The sequence below is a fragment of the Neurospora tetraspora genome (assembly GCF_033439725.1).
Source record: "Neurospora tetraspora strain CBS 560.94 chromosome Unknown B0H65scaffold_2, whole genome shotgun sequence".
NCBI lineage: Eukaryota > Fungi > Ascomycota > Sordariomycetes > Sordariales > Sordariaceae > Neurospora > Neurospora tetraspora.
Window position 1 is genome coordinate 2679065 of NW_026944384.1, and position 21233 is coordinate 2700297.

General features: G+C 54.4%; 8 protein-coding genes across 8 annotated transcripts; 4 read left to right on the top strand and 4 right to left on the bottom strand.

The window, feature by feature from the left end:
* On the bottom strand, positions 1-2449 carry B0H65DRAFT_546067 (Hus1-like protein-domain-containing protein; the record flags this gene model as incomplete). The annotated part of the gene is made up of 3 exons (XM_062829425.1): positions 1-27; positions 117-1162; positions 1756-2449. 3 exons carry the CDS (start codon positions 2447-2449, stop codon positions 1-3), a joined length of 1767 nt encoding a protein of 588 aa, XP_062684292.1.
* A 1396-nt stretch (positions 2450-3845) lies between these two features.
* Positions 3846-5594, top strand: B0H65DRAFT_105963 (nuclear protein DGCR14). Its single transcript, XM_062820487.1, has one exon. The coding sequence runs from the start codon at positions 4169-4171 to the stop codon at positions 5549-5551; it is 1383 nt and encodes a 460-aa protein (XP_062684293.1). The 5' UTR covers positions 3846-4168; the 3' UTR covers positions 5552-5594.
* Positions 5595-5929: 335 nt separating this feature from the next.
* On the top strand, positions 5930-8904 carry B0H65DRAFT_456637 (putative abc1 protein precursor). Its single transcript, XM_062826305.1, has one exon. The coding sequence runs from the start codon at positions 6250-6252 to the stop codon at positions 8563-8565; it is 2316 nt and encodes a 771-aa protein (XP_062684294.1). The 5' UTR covers positions 5930-6249; the 3' UTR covers positions 8566-8904.
* On the bottom strand, positions 8905-10163 carry B0H65DRAFT_586326 (uncharacterized protein). The gene is made up of 2 exons (XM_062830947.1): positions 9780-10163; positions 8905-9710 (listed from the first exon to the last, which is right to left on the bottom strand). Exons 1-2 carry the CDS (start codon positions 9990-9992, stop codon positions 8919-8921), a joined length of 1005 nt encoding a protein of 334 aa, XP_062684295.1. The 5' UTR covers positions 9993-10163; the 3' UTR covers positions 8905-8918.
* A 1-nt stretch (position 10164) lies between these two features.
* B0H65DRAFT_487874 (uncharacterized protein) lies at positions 10165-12563 on the top strand (the record flags this gene model as incomplete). The annotated part of the gene is made up of 2 exons (XM_062827706.1): positions 10165-11391; positions 11473-12563. Coding segments are annotated over exons 1-2 (1971 nt in total), but the record flags the coding sequence as incomplete, so codon positions are not given.
* Positions 12564-12788: 225 nt separating this feature from the next.
* B0H65DRAFT_567860 (putative translation elongation factor eEF-1, gamma chain) lies at positions 12789-14650 on the bottom strand (the record flags this gene model as incomplete). The annotated part of the gene is made up of 4 exons (XM_062830377.1): positions 12789-13960; positions 14020-14068; positions 14339-14525; positions 14621-14650. 4 exons carry the CDS (start codon positions 14648-14650, stop codon positions 12997-12999), a joined length of 1230 nt encoding a protein of 409 aa, XP_062684297.1. The 3' UTR covers positions 12789-12996.
* Positions 14651-15032: 382 nt separating this feature from the next.
* B0H65DRAFT_456647 (ribosomal protein S5 domain 2-type protein) lies at positions 15033-16928 on the top strand. Its single transcript, XM_062826306.1, has 2 exons — positions 15033-16316; positions 16448-16928. Exons 1-2 carry the CDS (start codon positions 15443-15445, stop codon positions 16537-16539), a joined length of 966 nt encoding a protein of 321 aa, XP_062684298.1. The 5' UTR covers positions 15033-15442; the 3' UTR covers positions 16540-16928.
* B0H65DRAFT_456648 (uncharacterized protein) lies at positions 16925-17815 on the bottom strand. Its single transcript, XM_062826307.1, has one exon. It carries the CDS (start codon positions 17753-17755, stop codon positions 17123-17125), a length of 633 nt encoding a protein of 210 aa, XP_062684299.1. The 5' UTR covers positions 17756-17815; the 3' UTR covers positions 16925-17122.
* Positions 17816-21233: the final 3418 nt, after the last annotated feature.

The following is a 21233-nucleotide window of genomic DNA, read 5'->3' on the forward strand; positions in this document are numbered from 1 at the left end:
TCAAGCGCTGAAAGCAGTAACGTAGTACTGTTATCCAAAGGACGGGAGTGTGTCAGTAACCACCAGACTTCCAGAATCAAAAGGGGGTGCAACAGAAAGAAGAAGAAAAAACTCACAGTAACAACATCCTCCCCATCCTCCCCTCCCCGGCTCCCCGCCCCCACCCCCGGAAAATCATTACCATCCCCCCTCCTCATATAAACATACAAAATCAGCGCATGCTCGTGCGTAAAGCACGCAATCACCCTGCTCCCCTCCAGCCTGCCCACACTTAGCACCCGACTCCAATCCTTCCCGTCCACCCTGACCGTCGCCCACTTGTCCGGCCCGGCCTCTTTATACAAAGTGCTCGGATGCTCCTCAATCGGCACCGGCAGCACCGCCGGGTCCAGCTCCGGGTTCTCGAGGCAGCCGTCCCAGACACTTGTAATGTCCAGGGTGTCGGCTATCAGCCTGAGTCGGAGGGAGCCGTGCATGTTGGCTGAGAGTTCCAGTTTTGGGTTCTGTGCTTCCCGCCTGTTGGCACTAGAAGAGGAGGAAGAGGCGGCGGTGGTGACGGCCAGCTTGGTGAACCGGTCCGAAATGGCTTTGAGTTGGAGTAAGGGAGGAAGCAGGATGTGCACGTCTGGCTCCCGCACTTTCGGCTGCATGATGGTCTCGACCGTGTCCGGGTGCAGGACCCGCACGGGGATGTCTTGCGTGATGACCTTTTCGCGCTCGCGCTTCAGGCTTAGTTCGAGGGATTCTTGCGGGTAGAGGGAGTTGTTTTCGGAAAAGGGGTCGTTGTCGTCGTTGTAGCTGTCCATTCGGTCGTCATTGTTGCTGTTCTTGTTTCGACGGGCGGCGGATGGAGCGTCCTTGGTCATGGCGTGGATGGTCATGGAGAGCATGGGGATGCCGTCGCGTTTAGTGAGGCGGAGGCTGGCGTGGTTGCTGTTGAGGGCGGATTTGAGAGCTCGCTGGAGCGGGCCGAGGGGAAGCTCGAGGTTGATGGTGTTGTTGGCTTCGGCGGATTGGATGTGGTAGCTGTCGAAGATGGTGTCGACGGAGAGGGAGGCCCACACCTGCGACCCGGTGTCGGGGATGACGGTGAACCTAACTGTGTCATCGTCGAGCCGGACCCAGGCGATCTTTTCTAGAGCGTTGAGGGCGGCCACGAGTTCTGGGTGGAAAGGGCAGGTTAGAACCAGGAGAAGGAGATGTTGATGGAGGTAGGCAACTTGGGACAGGACTCACTGGAGAAGGTACGGATATTTCTGAGTTCTGTTTTGAAGCGCATCTTTCCGGCACTCTATAACCACGACAATCCGACTCAATGATAAGGAATATGATTCGAGTGATAATAGATGACAGAGTAAACCAAGCAACAAAGATCCGGACGCGTCGCGTAAATTGATGAAGTTGAAGTTGGATGCCATTACGGAAGGTGGGGATTTGATCACCAACCAAGAGCCCTGCTAGCGCGGGGTTACCGCCTGTAGCACCCCTGTATAGTGCCCCTGACCCCGGCTTTAGCTCCGCAAATCCAAGGCTCCAATCGTACCTGCCTGCTATAACGTCACCACTAAATGTACACAATTCTACTTCAACGGAAGAGAAGACAAGTGCACCCACAACATCCCCGATGAGCCTGGGTACAGTATAGTAGAAAGAAAATGTACTCCCGTCCCAGGCCAAGGTATGACATCCCTAGATGAGCATCGAAATTGGCGATTGAAGACTTCCCTCTACAGACAAGACTGGCTCAGGCCTTACTTGTAGCCAGATTTGTCAAGGCCTGCCTATTCCACCACCACTCCCACTCATAATCCCTCGCGGCATTCCAGTTGTCGAATCGAGTCTCGGGGAATCGGGCGATGGCGTACTCTGACTCTGGATCGCTCCACCTGTCTATCGCTAGTGGTGAACTGAAGATCTTCTTTAACAGAAGCTTCCATTTCGACGTGCGCTGTCGTTTCCTGCCGTGCCTCGCGGCCACCGCTCTATGCCCCCTAGCAATCATCTCGGTACAAAACGCACAGTTGTACTGCATGGATCTCGAGGCGAGGGCTCGGATCGTCTCTCTGTTGACCTTGGCGGCGTTACGGCCCTCGGTGACGAACAAGGCGGGTAGAACCGGATGTCCACAGCCGTGGACGAGCGAGTATCGGCAGATGGGGCATTGTGGTCGGTCGTAGGCCACCATCTGGATGTAGTGCTTGATGCAGTGGCTCCCAAACAGGTGTCCGCACGGCAGAACACTCCACGTCTCGACGATGCCTTCTGAGCTGGGAGAGCCCATCTCTTCGTGGCAGATGGGGCACATCTTGTCTGCGGCATCTTCCTCTTCGGATTGCTGCTCGACCTGCTCCTCCTTGACTTTCTCGGTCCAGCCGCTGTTCTTGCCTTTCGAGGCGAGTGGTTTGGGGGAGGCAGCCAGGGCCCTGTGATCGAATAGTACTCGGCTCATGATGGCGTCGCGGATTGCTTCGGATAAGGTGTAAAGCTGGGAGAAGATCCAGAGAGATATAGCTATAAGAACTCTGAAGGGAGGTTCAGCCAAGTGAAGGAAGATGAATTCGAACATTTGGTGTAACGATATGACACCAACAAGATAAGGTTGGTTGGTTGGGGGCAGGGGTCAGATGTCAAGGTTCTATCAGAATGTCTCGCTGAGGTGGGCGTTGGCACGCGCATAGGAGGCTGAAAAGGGTGGGCAACAAGGTCACCTCAACAAGACAAGGAGAAACAGGCAGGCCAATCTGAAGCAATGTGGCAAAGATGGTTGTTGTGGCTAACAAGACGAATCGTGAAGGTGTCTGGGGATGAACCAAACATTTCAATAGAAAAGTTGTATTTCTTACCTCGGGCAATGACCTCAGTTTCCCTCCGATGTTCTCTATTGCAGCCGGCTCGTCTCCGTCAGTATGAAAAGTATCAGAAGGAGTTCAAGTGTCGAGTTCGTGACACCGAATCTACGTCAAGGCCGGCGATGCTCGGCGTCCCGACTGCCTCGTTGTGGAAAAGGACAAGAAGAAGAGTGCTCAAAGAATGACGGGAGTAGTACTGATGTATGTCGAGAGTGTACGTGTGGTTGAGTGCAGTTTACCTTACAGCCTACCAATGAGATGGTGTGATTGAAGGTGCATAACCCGGGCAATGAGCAGGAGGAAGATTTTGAAATCCTTGTTCTCTGTCGTGCTCGAAACCACAAGGCTTGGGTCAGTCGTTCACATTTGGGTCGGCAACCACCAAAACAAACCCCAGATTCAGCCAATCAAACAATCCAGAACCATCAGCATGATCAAGCCAGCCCGAACTGCTGGGCATCCGAAAAGTCAGAAAGCCCATCCCACGTGCTGTGATAGAGATAAGCATAATCCTTCGAGGTTGATATCTTGGTAGCCTTCTGAAATCTTTCATCTCATCATCCTAGACGATGGTATGCGACGAGTCCCACATGCCCAAAGTCGGTACGACCTCATCCCTATTACGACCTTGCATCAAATGATCCCTAAGATGCAGCGAGATATCAACGACCCCTCCATGACGGAAATATGTCAACGACCCCTCATGACGGAAAGATAAAGTAAACAAGAGCCGCGATAGTGTCATGGTATTGTGTTATCAACGTGTTTTTATACATGCGGAAAACAACTCGAACTCCGTCGGTCTCCCTTGCACATGTTCCTGACATAGGTATTAGCTACCAACGATGAGGCACTGGTCCCAACACTGAAATATGCTTGCTCGAGAACCAAAACAGGCATCTCCGATGACTTGTCTTGCCAGGGTTTTTGTTGACAAGGCCTGGAAATGGGCCCTTACCTGAGAAGAACAGCTTGCTGAATCATACGAAAGAACTTGAAAAATGGAACAAGTGCATCTGCGAGATAAGATGGGGAGGTGAACTTATACACACCAAGTTTCAGTGGGGCCTTTGGTCCACAGTGGAGCCCTTGTTTTACTGTGACGGCCGTGCCCCACTTCTCTTTCGGGCGTGTCTTGGCGAGCAGTGGCCCAAAGGACAAAGCCAAGATCATAATTACGCGACCAACTTCAACCCCGACAACTTCAACATCACTTTCTTCGCTATCACCCATCCCACTGCCTGGGACACGAACCAACTAGCCGACACTTTGTCGGCAAATCCCAAACGCTTTAAACCGCCGATCCGTGCCACTTCACCATGGCTTCTGAGCCGCCGACGTCGACGGCGCTCGTCCGCAAGAGGACCGACACCGAGTTGATGCCACCGCCGCCCCCTGCGAAAAAGATCAAACGACCAAAGAGAGTCATCGACGAAGACAGCTATACCGATGCGCTATCGCACATTATTGCCCGCGACTTCTTCCCAGGTCTACAACAAGCAGAGTCACAGAGAGAGTACTTGGACGCCCTAGAATCAAAGGACCCAGAATGGATTTCGAGCGCCACCCAGCGTCTGCAGCAAGCCATGACCCCCGGCCGGCATCAGACACCTAACCGCCCATTCCATTCCGCGTCCTCAGGCCCTGGTTCCGAAACGCCCATGGGCTACGCTGGCGACACCCCGATGAGTACGGTATCCTCGAGAACCGTGCAGGAAAAGAGCAAGCTCGACACGAACATGAGCCTAGGCGCATTCCAGGCAAAATACACCAGCGAGGACAACGAGAGTTTCTACAAGTTACTGGATAAGCAGAACCAGAAGAGGGCGGAAAAGCACGCTTGGCTGTGGAACGGGAACAAGTTACCTTCGAAGCAACAACTCAAGCAAAGGGAGGTGGAACAGAAGCTTCTCGAGAGCGGGAAGAGTCTGATTGATGATGGGTTCAAGAAGGACCGCCTGGCGATCAAGAGCAAGGACGACGACCGACCAGCTGCCCCGGCGCATTGGAAAGCAAAACCGAACAACGAACTGATGTTTGCACCGGAAGGTGTGGACGGGCTGTTGGAGACGCCGGCCGAGCGAGCGCAAAGAGAATCACGAGCCGAGCCGAAGAGGATCATTTACGAAAATACGAGAGTCCCCCAACCCTATGTGCCTCCAGAAGATAACCGAACAAGGGCTTCATCACCGTCACTCTCGGATATTAGGAATGTGATCGCGGGCAATCGACGTGCTTGCGATACGGAAACCAGCGTCGGAGGAGGTGGCGAGACACCGCGGATCAACGGTTATGCCTTTGTTGATGACGAAGAACCAGAGCCTTCACGGAGATCGTCCAAAACACCACTCCCGGTTATCGATCTTGGTCCAGGTGATGCAACACCAAACCCGTTCCACCTTCAGGAGCAGAGAAAGAAGGAAGCGCTGCATCATCGTATGGTGGAGCGGATATCACAGTCCAAAAGAACGTCTGCGAAACTGGGACTGACTGGAAAGGTGGACCGTACACCTGTGCCGACATTCCCGAGTAGTCCCCGGGTTTCGGGCGGGTTGACGCCGGCTGCCCAAAGGTTATGGAGCAAGATTGGTAGCTCGGGGGGCAGGACTCCCAGCTCACCATTTAGTGGTGAGATTACGAGGACACCCAGAGCTGCTACGCCGAAAGTCAAGACATCTGGTTTGCGGAATCCGATGAAGTAAACGAATGTGGGGCAAGAATAGTCGGATAAAAGGATGAACGGAGGAGCGAGTTTTCTTAAGCAATATGATACCCAGACGACATGAGCGTCACACATGGAAGTTTGAGATTAGGTACTTGGGAGAAACATGACGGTTGGTAAGCCGGATAGATAGATGATGGTGTATGATTTTTAGGACAAATTTATCAGCGAAATTTCTGGATATCAACCAAGTCGATAGTAGTCTAGGTTGTAAGTCTACGTTGTACGTAATGTTTACACCCAGGTTGTTGTCGATGAGTGGATGGTGAAAGATCAGAGGAACATGAGGTTGAATATTGAGGATGGGTAAGGGTTACATTACCAAGTTTCCGGGTCGATACCACGCTAGCAGGGGCCCCTGGACTGTTCTCACGATGCCGAGCCGGGTCCAAAAATTTGCGGCTCGACTTCGGCAGCGGCGTCCCTTCGGTCACTTCACAAGTCACTTCAGCGCCCATCGTCCGCTATCTCCGGCACTTCATCCACTCACTGTCACTGTATTTCTCCATACTCAACCCTCACTCATTACCTCTACCTAGCTCCACCGGATTGGATGAGATGGGATGCGAATGAGAGTGAAACGTATCATCCCATAATAGCCGACTAATACCTCACTCATCCTTCCTTTCGTTGTTCTTTTCAACTACGTCATTGGTCTTGTCACAATCCGTTCAAAATATGAGGTTCACCGACTTGCTCGTAGACCTGGCCGCCGTGGCTAGTGCCTCCCGCTCCGTTGCCGGCAAACACGTTGCACTCCGGGCCAGCCAGATCGACAGATACAGTAAGACGAGTAGTATTGCCAACATTGCCAAGGATCTTGGGAAGAGCAAGCAACAGCAGCAGCAGCAACATTACCAACAACAGACACCGGAGGCACAACAGCAGGAGCAGAGACAGCAGGATGTGGTTCAAAGTCAAAGTCAACAAACAGAACAGGGGGTGCGGGTTGAGGAGGTTAAGGTGAAGGAAGAGGTGCCGGTTCAGCAACATTCAGCGCCGGTTGCTGCTCAGCCCGAGATTCCCCCATCACCACCGGTATCCGAGGCCAAGGCGACTGCCGCTGCGCCAGAGTCTCAGAAGTCGGCACCCAAGCCATTCACTCCTGCGCCATGGGCAGACAGGAAACCCCTTCCGCAACCCAGCCCCTTCCCCAAGCCACCAAGAATCGGCGCCAAGAGCATAATACCGGGAATACCAGCCGACCTGGCAGCGCTCAAGGGCGGGGCCAATGTTGGAGAGGCCGATGTCGATCTCAGCAGCATTTTCATGACGGACAAGGGTTCCAAGATTTTGGAGGAGTTAAACAAGGAGCCTACGGTTCCCGCTGTTGAGGCCACCCCTAAGCCGGTTCCTGCCGTTGTTCCGGAACCTAAGACGACCGAGGTTGAGGTCAAGGCAGAGGAGGAAGTCCAGGTCACTCAGAAACCAGTAGAGCAGGAATCAGTCCAGGAGGCTGTTGAAGAGGTCGAACAGCCCAAAGTGGAAGAGAAGTCAACTCCGGTCCCGGAAACCCCGGCGAGCACGCCAGCTCCTCCCCCGGCTGCCGTAAAGGCTACACCACAAGAAACAAAGACAACCAACCTATCGCAAGAGGATGCAGACTTGGTTGCCGAGCTTACAGGGTCACCTCTCCCAGCCTCTACCCGCCATGAACTCCGCGAGTCCAAGGTGCCCGCCTCCCGCATCAGCAGACTCTGGAACTACGGCGGACTCGCCGCCGGCATGATGGCCGGCGCCATCGGCGAAGGTTTCAGCCGAGCCATCGGCGGCGGCAGCTCCGGTTCCGTCATGCTCAGCCCGGGCAACGTCGAGCGGCTGGTCTCCCGTCTTTCCCGCATGCGCGGCGCCGCCCTCAAGCTAGGCCAGATGATGTCGATCCAAGACTCCAAGATGCTCCCGCCGACGATCCAGGAGGTCTTCCAGCGGGTGCAGGACCGGGCCGACTACATGCCGGCCTGGCAGCGCGACCGGGTTCTGGTCTCCAACCTCGGCGCCGACTGGCGCTCCTTGTTTTCCGAGTTCGAAGAGAAACCCATCGCGGCCGCCTCCATCGGCCAGGTCCACCGCGCCACGCTCAAGTCCAACGGCGCCCGCGTCGCCGTCAAGATCCAGTTCCCCGGCGTCGCAGACTCCATCAACTCGGACCTCGACAACCTCGCCATCCTGCTGGCCGCCACCAAGCTTCTCCCAAAAGGCTTGTATCTGAACAAGACCATCGACAACGCGCGCACCGAGCTGGCGTGGGAGTGCGATTATCTGAGGGAAGCCGAGTGCGGCGCCCGTTATCGGGAACTCCTCGCCGCCGGCGGGCAAGAAGACAAGGTCTTCGCCGTCCCGCACATTTACCCGGAAGCCTCGGGCAAGCAAGTCCTCACCATGGAGTGGATGGACGGCGTGGGCGTCACGCGCGTCAAGGACTTTTCGCAGGAACATAAGGACTGGATCGGCACCCAGATCCTCCGGCTCTGCCTGCGCGAGATCACCGAGTTCAAGTTCATGCAGACGGATCCCAACTGGACCAATTTCTTGTACAACCCTGCCATGAACCGGCTGGAGCTGCTCGATTTCGGCGCTAGCCGAGAATACCCGGAGGAATTCATCTCGCTTTATGTCCGCCTCCTGGAGGCGGCTTCGCGGGGTGATCGCCCCGCGGTGAAATCCCTTTCGGAAGAGCTGGGGTATCTGACGGGCCATGAGAGTAGAGCCATGTTGGAGGCGCATATTACTAGTGTTGTTACGCTGGCTGAGCCGTTCCTGCAGAGTGCGCCCGAGGTGTATGACTTTAGGGATCAGACGATTACGGAGAGGGTGAAGGAGCAGATCCCCGTCATGATTCATGAACGGTTGGCGCCGCCGCCGGAGGAGACGTATAGTTTGCATAGGAAGCTCAGTGGGGCGTTTTTGTTGTGTGCGAGGTTGGGGAGTAGGGTCAGGTGTAGGGAGATGTTTGAGAAGGCGTTGGAGAAGACGGAGTATTTTGGGGGGAAGTAGGGAGTGAGTGAGGTGTATGATATATGTAGTGGGTGGGAGTTTGGTGGGGATAGATTTGGTGGGTTACCTTAGACAAGAGTTTCTAAAGTGTTTCTTTCTTCTTCCATGTATGTACATCTCGGCCACATGTTCCTTGTTAGAGGGAATCTACCGAGCACTATCACATCAAAAAGCATAGCCAGCACCTGTGGGGTGATTTGTACAATAGATAGATGTAAATATTACCATCCCCAAATTTTTGCAAGCCCTTTTTACCTGACCATGACATGTCCCAACAAGAATACATACCTCTTCGGAGGCCCCAGTAACCTTAAAATAACACCCCCGAGAAATCCACCCACCCTACCTACCCTTTACCTATCCTCAGCCGTCCGTCTCGCCAACGGCAACGCCTTCTTCTCCTTACCCGCAATCTTCTTCCTCTTGCGCTCAATCGCCTTATCGACCTGGCTCTTCTTCATGCTCGCAAACTGCTCCACAAGCAGCTGCTTCTTCTGCTCTGACTTCTTCAGGTAGAAGGGCGTCTTGCCCTGCTTGATGAGCTCCTTCTCCTTCTTCTTGTGCTCCGACAACAGCTCGCGCTCCTTATCCTTGCGGACGCGCGCCTTCTTCTTGCTCTCCATCGACAGCAGCGCCCGCTGCAGCTGCTCCTTTTCCTTGGCATCTTTCGTCTTCTTGATCGCCATCCGCAGCTGCTTCATCTCGTCCTCCTGGTAGTCGTCCAGGAACGAGTAGGCTTTGCGCGCCTTGATCTCGTCTACTACGCCCTTGCTGCCGCCGGAGCTGCCGCCACCGATTCCGGGCGGGGCGAAACGGGGGTCCCGCGATTTGGGCTTGGCGGGCTCGCTGTTGTTGGCGAGGAAGTCGCGACGCCGAGAGACGGGCTTTTTGGAGGTCATCTCGACGGGCGCGTGCTTGGAGGTCCGGTGGTGCTTCTCGGCTTTGGCTTTCATGCCCTTTTCGATCTCGGTCTTCCAGTTGGGCTCTTCTTTCTCTTCGTCGTCGGAGGACTCCTCGTCGCCACCCTTACTCTTCTTCTTTTTCTTCAGTGCGCCGAGAGAGGCCTGGGCTCGGGCGAGGGCACCGAATGAGAGTTGCGAGGCATCGATGCCGGCGCCGCCGTGCTCTGAGGGTGCATCGGACTCCTGTTATGGAGGTTAGTCAAAGGCCTGAACTTTTAGTTTCTTTTCAAGATTTCTTTCGATTTTTCTTACATCGTCACTGCCTGCTTCACTGCCCTCCTCGATCTCTTCATCCTCCTCCTCGGTGTCGCTGCCTGTGTGGAAGCCGCCACCCTCTTCCTCACTGGGGGCCTCATCTGAGCTCCCCTCCACATCCGAGTCGGGCTCGGCTTCAAATCTCGGGCGAACACGTCTCTGGAGCTTAGCACCCAGCGTAGGGGGAGCTTTCCGCTTAACCGCAGGCATTTTGTGCTCTTTTGTGGGTCGAAAATTTCGTCCTTTATAAGTTTTATCCTTCCTCTTCTTGCGGTGACAACTTTCGTCGTTATAGGTTTGATTTAATGTGGGGACAATGTCTTGACCGCGCGAACAACAGCGGGTGAATAAGAGGTATGAGTGAAGTCAAATGGAAATGTGTAGTTGGTTGTCGATTTGGCGTTTTGAGTTCTGCCGCCTGCAAGTGAAGCTACATAGCCCCACTTTTATGCCCGCGCACAAAATGTGATTGGCTAAAAATTTAACCAAAATTTACCCTTCTCTGAAAAGCATGAGGCCGCAAACGCAACATCACTGCTTAGAAAAGTGCAACCATCTCATTGAGCTACTTGGAGGTCGAGGAACACGGCTTATTGGATATTTATTATCGCAAATCCTCCCAAGAGCTGTGGCCTACAGCTGAACGCGAGCCGGGTCGACTCCAAGCCATTGGAGCCAAGTGGTCCGTAGCGGCACCTTTTACACCGGCCTCGCCTTTTCATCTCAAGAATGATGAACAAATTACGAATATTCAACACACCTGGTCGCTTCCGTCTCATACAGGGCTGTCGGCTGTTGCCTACCACGCCATTATCGCTTTACTTGCCTCAGAACAAAAATTTCAACGCAACCAAAACCTTCTTATCCAGCCAACCTTCGACGAGGTGCATTCACACGGCGAAAAACAGTTCCGAGGCGGATAAATTGTGCTCTGAGATTGGCATACAAAATCTGGCTGGGAAGGAAACAGCCAAAGCCAACGAGACATCATCACCAGGCCCCTCAGAACCGTCTCACCAGGCGACTGGAAAGCAGGACAGAGTGTCTTCCCCCAGACAGGGCGAAAGAGAGAACAAGAACGGGAACGGCAAGCAGGAGCAAAGGCAGGGTAAAAGGCAAGGCCAGCAGCAGGACAAACCTCAACAAACACGACAACAACAGCCCCAAGACCAGCTTCAAGCACAAGCACACCAAACAGGGGACCAAATGTATCCCAATCACTTCGGCTATCAGCCGGGTTACCCGCCGATATGGCAGGGGGGGTTTGTTGAACAACAACAGCAACAACAACAACAACAACAACAACAACAACAACAACAACAACAACAACAACAACAACAACAACAACAACAACAACAACAACAACACCAAAACCAACAGCGCTTTCCTCAATATGGCATGGGATATGGCATGGGATATGCGCCGCCCCCGGATGTCGGCTATGGCTTTGTCCCTCCTGTCCATCTCAACACCTTCGCCCCTGGAATGGCCATGCCAAATTGGCAACAACCTCCGCCGCCGTCCTATTCAGGAGCAAGACGAGGCTTCAACACCAACTCCAACAACACCCCCCAAGTTCCTCAGCCCCCTAATTTCTATCGCTCCAGGAGTCCCAGAGCCAACTCACGAGGAGGACAATACAACAACGGCAACGCCAACACCAATACCAATAATACTCGCCCCGGACCAGACTTTTATCGCCCCAGGAGTCCCGGACCCTACTCACGAGGAAGACAATACAACAACGACAACACCTACGCCAACAATACTCACCCAGACTTTCATCGCTCCAGGAGCCCCGGACCCTACTCACGCCAGTACAACAACAATAACATCAACAATCATAGTCATCAACAGCAAATACCGCCCACCTCCAACAAACTCTCCAACCCCCCCAAGCTCAACAAGAAGGCCAAAGCCCGCGAAGCAGCAGCCCGCGAAGCATTAGCCCAAGCCCAAGCCCAACGCTCCTCCAAGATGCCCCCCTCCTCCTCCTCATTCTCATCCTCTTTCATCCCGCGAGGCCCGCGAGGAGACATCCCGCGAGAAGCCAGCGACCCCATCGTCCCTCCCTCGCGCGCCTCAGGCGGCGTCCCCAAGCCGAGCCAGGCCTACAAAATGCGGGCCTCCTTCCTCGCTCGCTCGGTGCCCGGCTCGGAGCCGCGTCCGATGCTGGTAGTGATCGACCTGAACGGCACACTGTTGCACCGGCCGAGCCGCAAGCGGCCGTCGAAGTTCGTCGAGCGGCCGTTTGCCAAGGACTTTTTGCAATACTGCATCGACACGTTCAAGGTGGTGATCTGGTCTAGCGCGCGGCCGGAGAACGTGGGGCTGATGTGCAAGCAGCTGTTGACGCAGGAGCAGTTGGGCAAGGTGGTGGCGATCTGGGGACGGGACAAGTTCGGGCTGACGCCGGCGGACTATAATGCGCGGGTGCAGTGCTACAAGCGGTTGACGATGCTGTGGGAGGATCCGACGGTGGGGGCGTCGAACCCGGAGGGAGAGCCGTGGAATCAGGGCAATACGGTGCTGATTGATGATAGTGCGGAGAAGGCGAGGAGCGAGCCGTATAACTGCATTACGCTGCCCGAGTTTCTGGGGAATTTGGACGAGAAGCCGGAGGTGCTGCCGATGGTGCGCGAGTATCTTAACATTCTAGCCCACCAGGCGGACATCAGCACTTATATCCGGGTGAAGCCGTTCGATATCAACGTGGATAGCAGCAAGGCTGTAACTGGAGACGAGGGCGTTGCTCTCGCTTCTCCTCCAGCTGCGGCTCAAGCGGAAGGTTCAGGATAGAGAATCAGGAATAATGAAATGGGAGTTGTTGGTTGGACAAGATGAAATCCATGATGATAGCCGATAGACTTGTTACAGTGGATACAACTATGACATGTGGATAGTTTTCAAGGAACATGCACGGTTCACCTCACTTCGTTTTGCATTTGCAGGAAGGGAATAGGCAATTGGCCATGAAAACAACTTTTATCAGAGATTTCGACAGGCTACTAGCATCTACTGAAGACTCATTCATCGGCGACGACTATCCATCAGCGAGCGATACACATGAGCTCATGAGGAAAGGGGCAAAAATGGTTTGTCCATATAAACCCATCAATATTTGTTCATCAAGTCATCATAAAACGCCGTAGGCTAGTAGTAAACTCCCGTTGGTATAACCTCCTTCCTTAAATTAATTCGTTCGTGGTATCGTTTATTTGAAGACCTTGCCGGAGGCGTGGGGGTACTCCTTGCCGTTGACAAGGGCGGGCTTGTCCCAGGACCACTCAGCCTCGACGAAAGCGCGATCCTCAGGGTTCTGGGGGTCGAGCTTGGTGAACTCGTAGCTCTCGTAGTCGGGAGCGACGTCGAAGACGGGCTTCCAGTCATCGCCACGAATGACGAAGGCACCCTGGATGACGGAGTCGTTGTTGGTGCCATAGACGGAGGCGCAGCCGAAGAGGTACTTGCGAGAACCCTCAAGACGGTTGTTGAAGCCACCAATCAAGTTGTTAGACATGAAGGTGAGGGTGAGCTCATCGTTGTACTTGTAGTTGACCTTCCAGATGGAGTACTCAGTGAAGGGGACGTTCTCCCAGAACCACTTGAGAGCCTCGGGGGTGTCAACGTTGGAGTACTGACGCTTCCACTCATCGAGGGGGAAAGAAGCACGGGGAAGAGCCTCAAGGGGGTGCTTGGGCTTGGGGGCCTCAGCGGGCTCCTCAGCGGCAGCGGCGGGAGCAGCAGCGGGCTTAGGGGCGGCAGCGGGCTTGGGAGCCTCAGCCTTCTTGGGGGCGACGTTGGTCAACTTGGGGGTATCGATGAGAGTGAAGGGAGGAGCAACGGCCGAGTAGATAGGCTGGTTGTAGACAGTCTCGTACCAACGGCTGAAGTTGGGATACTCGGCGCGCCAGGCCTTGTCGAAGAAGTACTCGAAGCCGCGGGAAACGATGCCAGTGGCGAAGAGATCGGCAAGAGTGATGCGCTCGCCAACAAGGAAGGTGTTGTTCTTGAGGTGGGCCTCAACAACAGAGATGACCTTGAGGGTAGCCGCCTGAGCGTCCTCAACAGCCTTCTTGTTGTAGGGGGCCTTGCCAACGAGAGGGCGGAACCAGGCAGCAAGGTTGGAAAGGACCTCGGTGTTGAAGAAAGAGAGCCACTTCAGGATGGAGGCATAGCTGGGAAACGAGTTAGCAACTGGTTGGGTACATTTCGGCGTAAATGATTGTGAGCTTACTCCTGCTTGGTCTTGCCGAGGAGAGTGGTCTTCTCGTTCTGGGAAGCAACTGTTGTCCGTTAGCCATGACTGTCCAGCAAGATACATGGCAATTGAAAGAGGACAAAGAGTGAGTTCGACAATCAGAAGTTAGAACCAAGTCAACACCGTATTTCAGATAGGGATAACTGTTTGAAAAATGTCTCGGTCATCAGGTCGAAGGGGAAAGGGGTTGTGCACTAGCACATCACCAGAGGATATCTGGCGCAAAGTGTGTGCGTGTTTCAAAGTGCGGGGCAGGGCAGTCTTGCTTGACGCCCAACACATTCTGTCAACGTACCATAGATGGCGATGGCAATGCACTCGAAAAGAGTGTAGCCGTCGGCGCCAACGAAGGTAGGGACCTTGCCGAGAGGGTTGATCTTCTTGTACTCCTCGGTGATGTTCTCGAGGTCGACCTTGACAATCTCCAGGTCGAGGTTGTTGGCCTTCGCGACGGCCAAGATGGCCGTGGAGCGGGGGTTCGCCTGTTGAGCAGAATCTGTTAGAATGTCGGCGCTCGTCCGCAGGCGCCCGCCGTGTCAAGACGAGCGCCGCAATCTGTTAATTCTGCTCATCTTACCTCGTAGGTGTAAAGCTTTCCGAAGGCCATCTTTGATAATTGATCAATGATGAGGAAAGATGGGTTTGGGGGAAGAGGAGGGGTGACGGGGAAGCAAATAAAAGGGATCGGTGCGATGGGAAGACGGGACACAAGAGGAAATTTTATCTGTGGTGGGGCATGCGGCCAGTGGCGGGGAAATTCCCTTGGCTGCTCAGCCTGCATCCCGTTCTGGCAGCTGCGTTGCTTCCCCTCACGTCCCGGTCAGAACCTCGCAGCGCTGGAACTCGACAGAATGCATGAGAGCTCAGTAACCGCCCGCCGGCCCGTTGGCGGCTGTGGAAGGCTGCTAGGACGGGATTCCATTGAGATGGTCTGCTTGTGTTTCGGCCAGTCTGTGCTTTCAGTTCCCTCGTGCCAGGCTTTGTTGGCTGCCAGGCTTCCAGGGAAAAAAGGTGCCGCTTGATTGCCGGGCGTCTTATGTTCTTATCTGGCTGCCTGCCGGGCGGAATGGTCCCCTGCATCGGCAGGGGTCGCGTGGAGGGGAAGGTGAGGTGAGGTGCAGGTGAGTGCCGAGTGGGAAGCATGGGTGGTCCGAGCTCCCATTTCCGGTTGCCGGTGTGGAAAAATCCTCTTGCGAATTGTTCCGCCGCGGGACGGCCCACGACGCGCAGACGGGACCGGAGCCGGACCTGATTGTGACCACTGCCCGCACTGGACCTGCCCTCGTCTCCGACAGCCCCCAAGATACCCATCGGCGAGCCGACCGCACCTCGACCCCCGATCCCACTCCTCTCCCGATCCAGTAGCCCCCGGGGCCCGATAATGTACGAGAGGTGTTGAATGATGGCATCTCTTAGACACAGCATTACCAACGCTCTTCGGAGCTCCCGCCAGGGCTGCTCCAAGTCGGCGCAATGGCAGTCGCTTGACCAGCAATTCGGCGCTTTGCGCATCAGCTCCCTTGCGCCTTCCGGCTCGAGGTCCCTGTCCACCACCGCCAACGAACACAACCCGAACGTAGATGGCCAATTCATCGCCGCCCCTGCGCTCAGCATAGACAACTTCAAACTCCATCCCAATGCCCGTGCCGTCCCCGTGTCGCCCTCGTACTTCACCCGGACGCCCCGGTTCTACGACAACTATCTCTCCCTAGAAAAGCTCATGGAGGAGTACGAAGACCTTCCTGTCATCCCCGCGACCGCCGTCGAGCGCGTGGCCTGGAAGACGCTCGAGGATATCAGGAAAGAGCTCGGCGAGCAGGTCAAGGCATCCGAGTTCGCAAGGTGTCTGGCTCTCGTCAAGCGGCTCAACTCAATCCACCCCGACCTCAAGCCACAAGAGATCAAGGACGTGCTCGACAGCTTCAGGCGCAACGTGCAACCCTTCACAAACGTCGCCAAGCCGATCCCGATCGACCAGTTTGGCCGCGCCTGCGGAGTCGGCAAGAGAAAGGCCTCGAGTGCTCGGGCGTTCGTGGTGGAGGGTACCGGCGAGGTTCTGGTCAACGGCAAGACCCTGGCCGACTACTTTGGGCGGGTTCACGACCGCGAGAGCGCTGTCTGGGCTTTGCGCGCGACAAATCGCATCGACAAGTACAACGTCTGGATCAAGGTGGAGGGTGGTGGTACCACGGGTCAGGCGGAGGCCATTACGCTGGCTATCGCCAAGGCCTTGCTGGCTCATGAGCCTGCTCTGAAGCCGGCATTAAGAAGGGGTAAGCTTCGCACCACTACATCACACACGTCTTGGCTTTCTATGATTATGCCTCGCCATACGGGCTTTCGCGGTATGGTAGGTAGGGATGATGCACCTTTGCTAACGAATCCCTCTTTTCTCTTGCTATAGCCGGATGTGTCACACGCGACCCGAGGAAGGTCGAAAGAAAGAAGCACGGCCATGTCAAGGCCAGAAAGATGCCTACCTGGGTCAAGAGATAGTCGCCCTACTGCTACGTTTTGTGGTATCATTGGGTGGGTGTTATTGTTGGAGGCATTATGGACATGCTGCCTCACTTTCGGTTTTTGCATGAACGACCGGTCAAATGGAGCGATGCTTTTTCCCCGCCAGCGCAGCGTCAAAGCTCCCTTTCCTTCTGGGAAGCATTTTCTCTCATGTGCGTACTCTATATGTGGATATGCGTGTGAGTGTCCGTCTCGCTTGTGGTCTCGCTTGGGCCTACCAAGTTCAGCACAGGTCGGTTCCAGGCAAGAACGTGTGTACTTGTACTTGGAGGTGGTGAACAAACCGTGTCTGGGGGGCCGACACGACTTTGTTGTGTGTATGTGTATAATACAGTTTATGTGTGTGCCGGGGGGGGGGGGGGGGGTGGAAGGGTTATTTTGCTATGGAAAAAGGTATGCAAACCGATTCGACGCCCGGCCTCTTCAACCGGCTTCACTGCAACTTTGATATGGGTTTTCTTGTTTGTGATGGGTTGACTGATTCGTACGACAACAAGGCATGAACCATCCGGGGGTTACATCCAATGTTTAAGAGGCATGGCCACTCCCATCTCACAGATTAGGCGGGAACGACACGATTGCAAGGGCACATGTTGGTTAACCGCGCTGTCAGAACCACGTTTTCTGAAATCCAGATTCCGTTCCCGTGGCGGCAAAGGGCAATCCGTGTAAAGTGTCCTCGGCCGAGGGCCCTGGGGAGTGTAAGGATCCTATGCGATGGTGTATGGTAACCATGGCATGCATTATTGTTGTCCCAAGTCCCGCAATTCTCCTTGTCTTTGTCCGCAATGAGGTTGGAAATAGTCAGAGGGTCCAGACCGGTGTTCTTGTCTGCCTCCAGATTTGAGTAGTCTAGTATAGGTGGTTGAGAGCATGCTCCCTTAAAATCCGTATTTTCCATGGCAGAATGTGATTGATGCTTGACGCAAGCACTGGATAGACTTCTGTCGGGGAAGTCCTTTCTGTCCTTTCGGATTCGTTCGTCCAGTGCTCCAAAGACTGCAGTCCCGTTTTGTCTGATGTTGGGTGTCTTGGGCGCTACTCGATCGTGTTCATACATAATGTTTGTTATTAAGGGGCAGCGCAATATTCCTGCAATGGGACGGGATACGTTGAGGATGAAGTCGTCAACAATACGGTTCGCAGACACTTGGCTGTGGTGGTTTATTGGGTGGTTTTCAAGGACGAACATGCTTCTAGAAGCTGTTTCGAAGCTGGATGTGACATTTGATGTCTTTTGATCTCAGCTTATCCAGGACTCTTGATTCTTGGATAATTTTGTCTTTGAACACACAACCGAAGAGTTTCTCTTCTTCTTTATCAATGCGGTATTCGGGATCGCATTTTAGCGTGTTTGATGACAGGTTTAGAGAGGGAAGGAACAATGCATGAGCTGGCCTGTGTCATTCAGATTATGCAGTATGATCGCTTGAACTTCTGCGAAAGGGCATGATCATGATAATGATCCAAGGAGAGGTGGATGGCGTAAAAACAATGGACCTAGATAGCTACACTACTAGTGCCAACGGTATGAGCCACGTAGTGGCTTGATTGCGACAGGTCACAACTAGCTGATATGAGCGGAAACATCATGATTGTCAATGATAAGTGAAGTGGAAAAGACGGAATTTGGTGATGCCTTCTCGTAGAGGTCATTGGCGCAACAAATACGAACACTATCCGGATTTCCCAACGGTTATGGAGTTTGGAGGAGTTTATCGGTTTCAGCTGGTCATGGTTATCGCCATGGTTCGAATTCGGCCGCTCCGTTCGAGGATCGACAATGGCGTTCGTACATACTTGTACCGTAAGCATAATTCGATCGGTATTTCGTTTGCCGTGCCCGTGAATCCACAAATCCGAATCCGTAGAGGTAATTAGCAAAAACTCGATTTTCCAAAGCCCGGTTGAGCTGTCGAGTAGTTGTCAACCGGAGATTCCCCGAGTACATTTGGCAACGGAGATTCCGAGATTTGCTAAACTTTCTCCGAAGAGTTTCAACCCAAGATCTGCGAAAGCTGCTGTATCTTGAACATTGGGCCGTCATTCAAGCAGGCTTGTTGTGTTGGCATGCCAGCAACGCACGCTGCAAGCCGGATGAAGCTAGGCATCTGATTGCGAGTCCGCGGCGCAGAAGACATCTCCGGGAACAACGAAAACATGACTCAAAGCAAAGTCGGAGCCAAACACAACATCGCGACCAACGGAGGATGTCCAGCGTCGCTAGATCGGATGGCCTCTGGTAGGACTCGGCGGCGGCGATCGAGTCGACAATGTCCTCGGGCGGCGATGTACGCCGACGTATTGGTAGGTAATCCCACATGAACTCAAAGCTGTGCGCCAAAGCTTCGTTTCGTTTCTCAACGGCCGAACCTGACCGACCCCTGAAATCTCTTCGCATGCACCCAAGACACGACGAGGCCAATTGCGCAGCAGAGAAAGGTTGAATTGCAGGCCTGTTGCAGCATGTACGCGTGGACGACTAGCAATGAAAAAGAGATGGGTTTCTGAAAGACAAAATGACAGACAGAACCTTGATGTCGAGGTCATCCACGCCAGGGCAGCAACAGAAAGCCCATCTCTTGAATGAAGCACCGACGGAAGGAAACTGAAAGGATCGAAGGAAAAATAAAGGTAACCTCGCTCGGCTTTCGAGCTTTCAGCCAATCATATTGCAAAGATGGCTGATCGTGACACGACTTTGGCGTGTACAGTACACGGTCCGTACGAGAACGAGGAAAGAGGTACCGGTACAGTACCGTTGCCCAGCTAATCCATGGGCCCAGCGCCGCAACCCCGCCGCCATGTGCGCAAGCTCGATGGAGCACGCAAAGCTCAGCTAGCATCGAGGTACCGGTACGAGCTATTCTCGGTTAGTGGTCCCAGACGGGCCCAAGACGGTCCCAAGGAAAACGACGGGCACCGCGTCTGATTTGCCCTTGTGTCGAATTCTGGAGCAATCGAACGAAGCGCCTTGTCGATACGACTCCAAAACAACGCAACGAGGACGCAACCCACCACAAGGATCCGACAGGGATTTACCTCGCAGCAGGCCGGCAGAGCTGGGGCTCCGTTTGACGACATCCTTCGACGCCAGTGGATGCCGAGCAGACGCCCCCCTGGCTCGCGATGTTTTTAACTCGACGACATGGATCCCCCATCCTCACGCGCAATCCTTCATCAGAACAGATACACCAGTGGTACAACCAGCCTGCAGCAAGCGCCGTACCGGTACCTCTCCCTACCTGCCGCTCTGGTGCCCTCGATACACCCAAAGCTGCCCACCGCTGTCCACCGTCCGCCGTCCACCGCCATAGTGGAGGTTCCAAGCATTATCCCATGCCAACCATCGTGGCCCAGGGCATCATCTGCACTGCCGTTTCGTTGACGCCGCCGTCTATGCCGCAGCTGCTGCAGGCAAGCATGCCTGGCATCAAACTTGGTCGTGGAACAAATTTTCCAATCCAAACGTTCGGTCGGTGGGGTTGGTGGCTACAGAGCGAGCGGGATCTGGGCGACCTGAGTCTGGATCGAGGGTCGTTACCACAGGATCGGCTGTTGGTGGGAGGACAAGTCAGACTCGGAAGCACCGTGGGCTGGAGTATTGGAATGACAGAATGGCCATCACTGTCGACCCCGTGAAATCGATATTGGTCCATATTTCCAGTTACCGCCGCCGCCGCCGCCGCTCCTTGGTTGCTCCTGTGCTCCTGCTGCCTCGGTGAGTGCCGGGCGGTTGCCGACCAGCTGGAGCCGAATCGGAAGTCCTATGGCCTCAGGTTGTCTTCCCACTTCCCTTTGGAGTATCGTGGATGGCCAATAATGAGGCCCGGATGGCATCGACCTTTCACCCGGAGCCAGTGTGCTGTTTCTGATTCGCGACCCTTGTCAGTCCGAAAAGAATTGCTTTTCCAGACCAGTGGCGGCTGGCACTGAAACATACCCTTTCCCTCTGGTCCTAACTTGCGGCCCCGGGAACCTGTAGCATGACCCCGAACCAAGCATGGCCGACATGGTACCAAGGGACATGATGAGGTTGTCTCAAAGATTCAAACAGAGGGCGGAATTTTGTGGGAGCGAACATTGACGAAGCACAAGCCCCCCGCGTACCTGCACACGAGCTCGCGCCACCAGCCCGACCTCACTGGCCGCAGAGCGATAGGCAGGTAATGGCAGCCATCTCCTGCAAGGCGTTACGCAGGAAATGCATGGTGCTGCCGAGGTGTTCGTTCGTTAGTTCACGCTACGCACTACTAGTGTACCTGGGGATAGGTCCTCAATACCTGGTTGTACCTCCTTATGTCCGGGCACAACCTTGAAGCAACGACGATGACGGCGGATAGCGGACAGCGGACACCACACACGGAGCCAGGTCGCCGAACCAGAAACCAATTAGCAGGACGATGGTCATCTACGAACGAACCAGGTCCGAGCCAAACGGCTCGAACCGCTCAAAGGTGACCAGTTCGTTTGATCATTACATGGCAATACGCAGCATCGGGAAGCTGGGACGGGATGGTCGGGTAACAAAGGTTCCAGGGAACAGCATGCAAATCACAGAGTACCTTACAGGTACAAGTGAACGTATAGGTTCCCTGTCTTGCTTGGATCCCTCTTCTTGTCATGAACCAGAAGCTTGTCAGTGGCCTGGAATAGCTCGCTCACAGAAT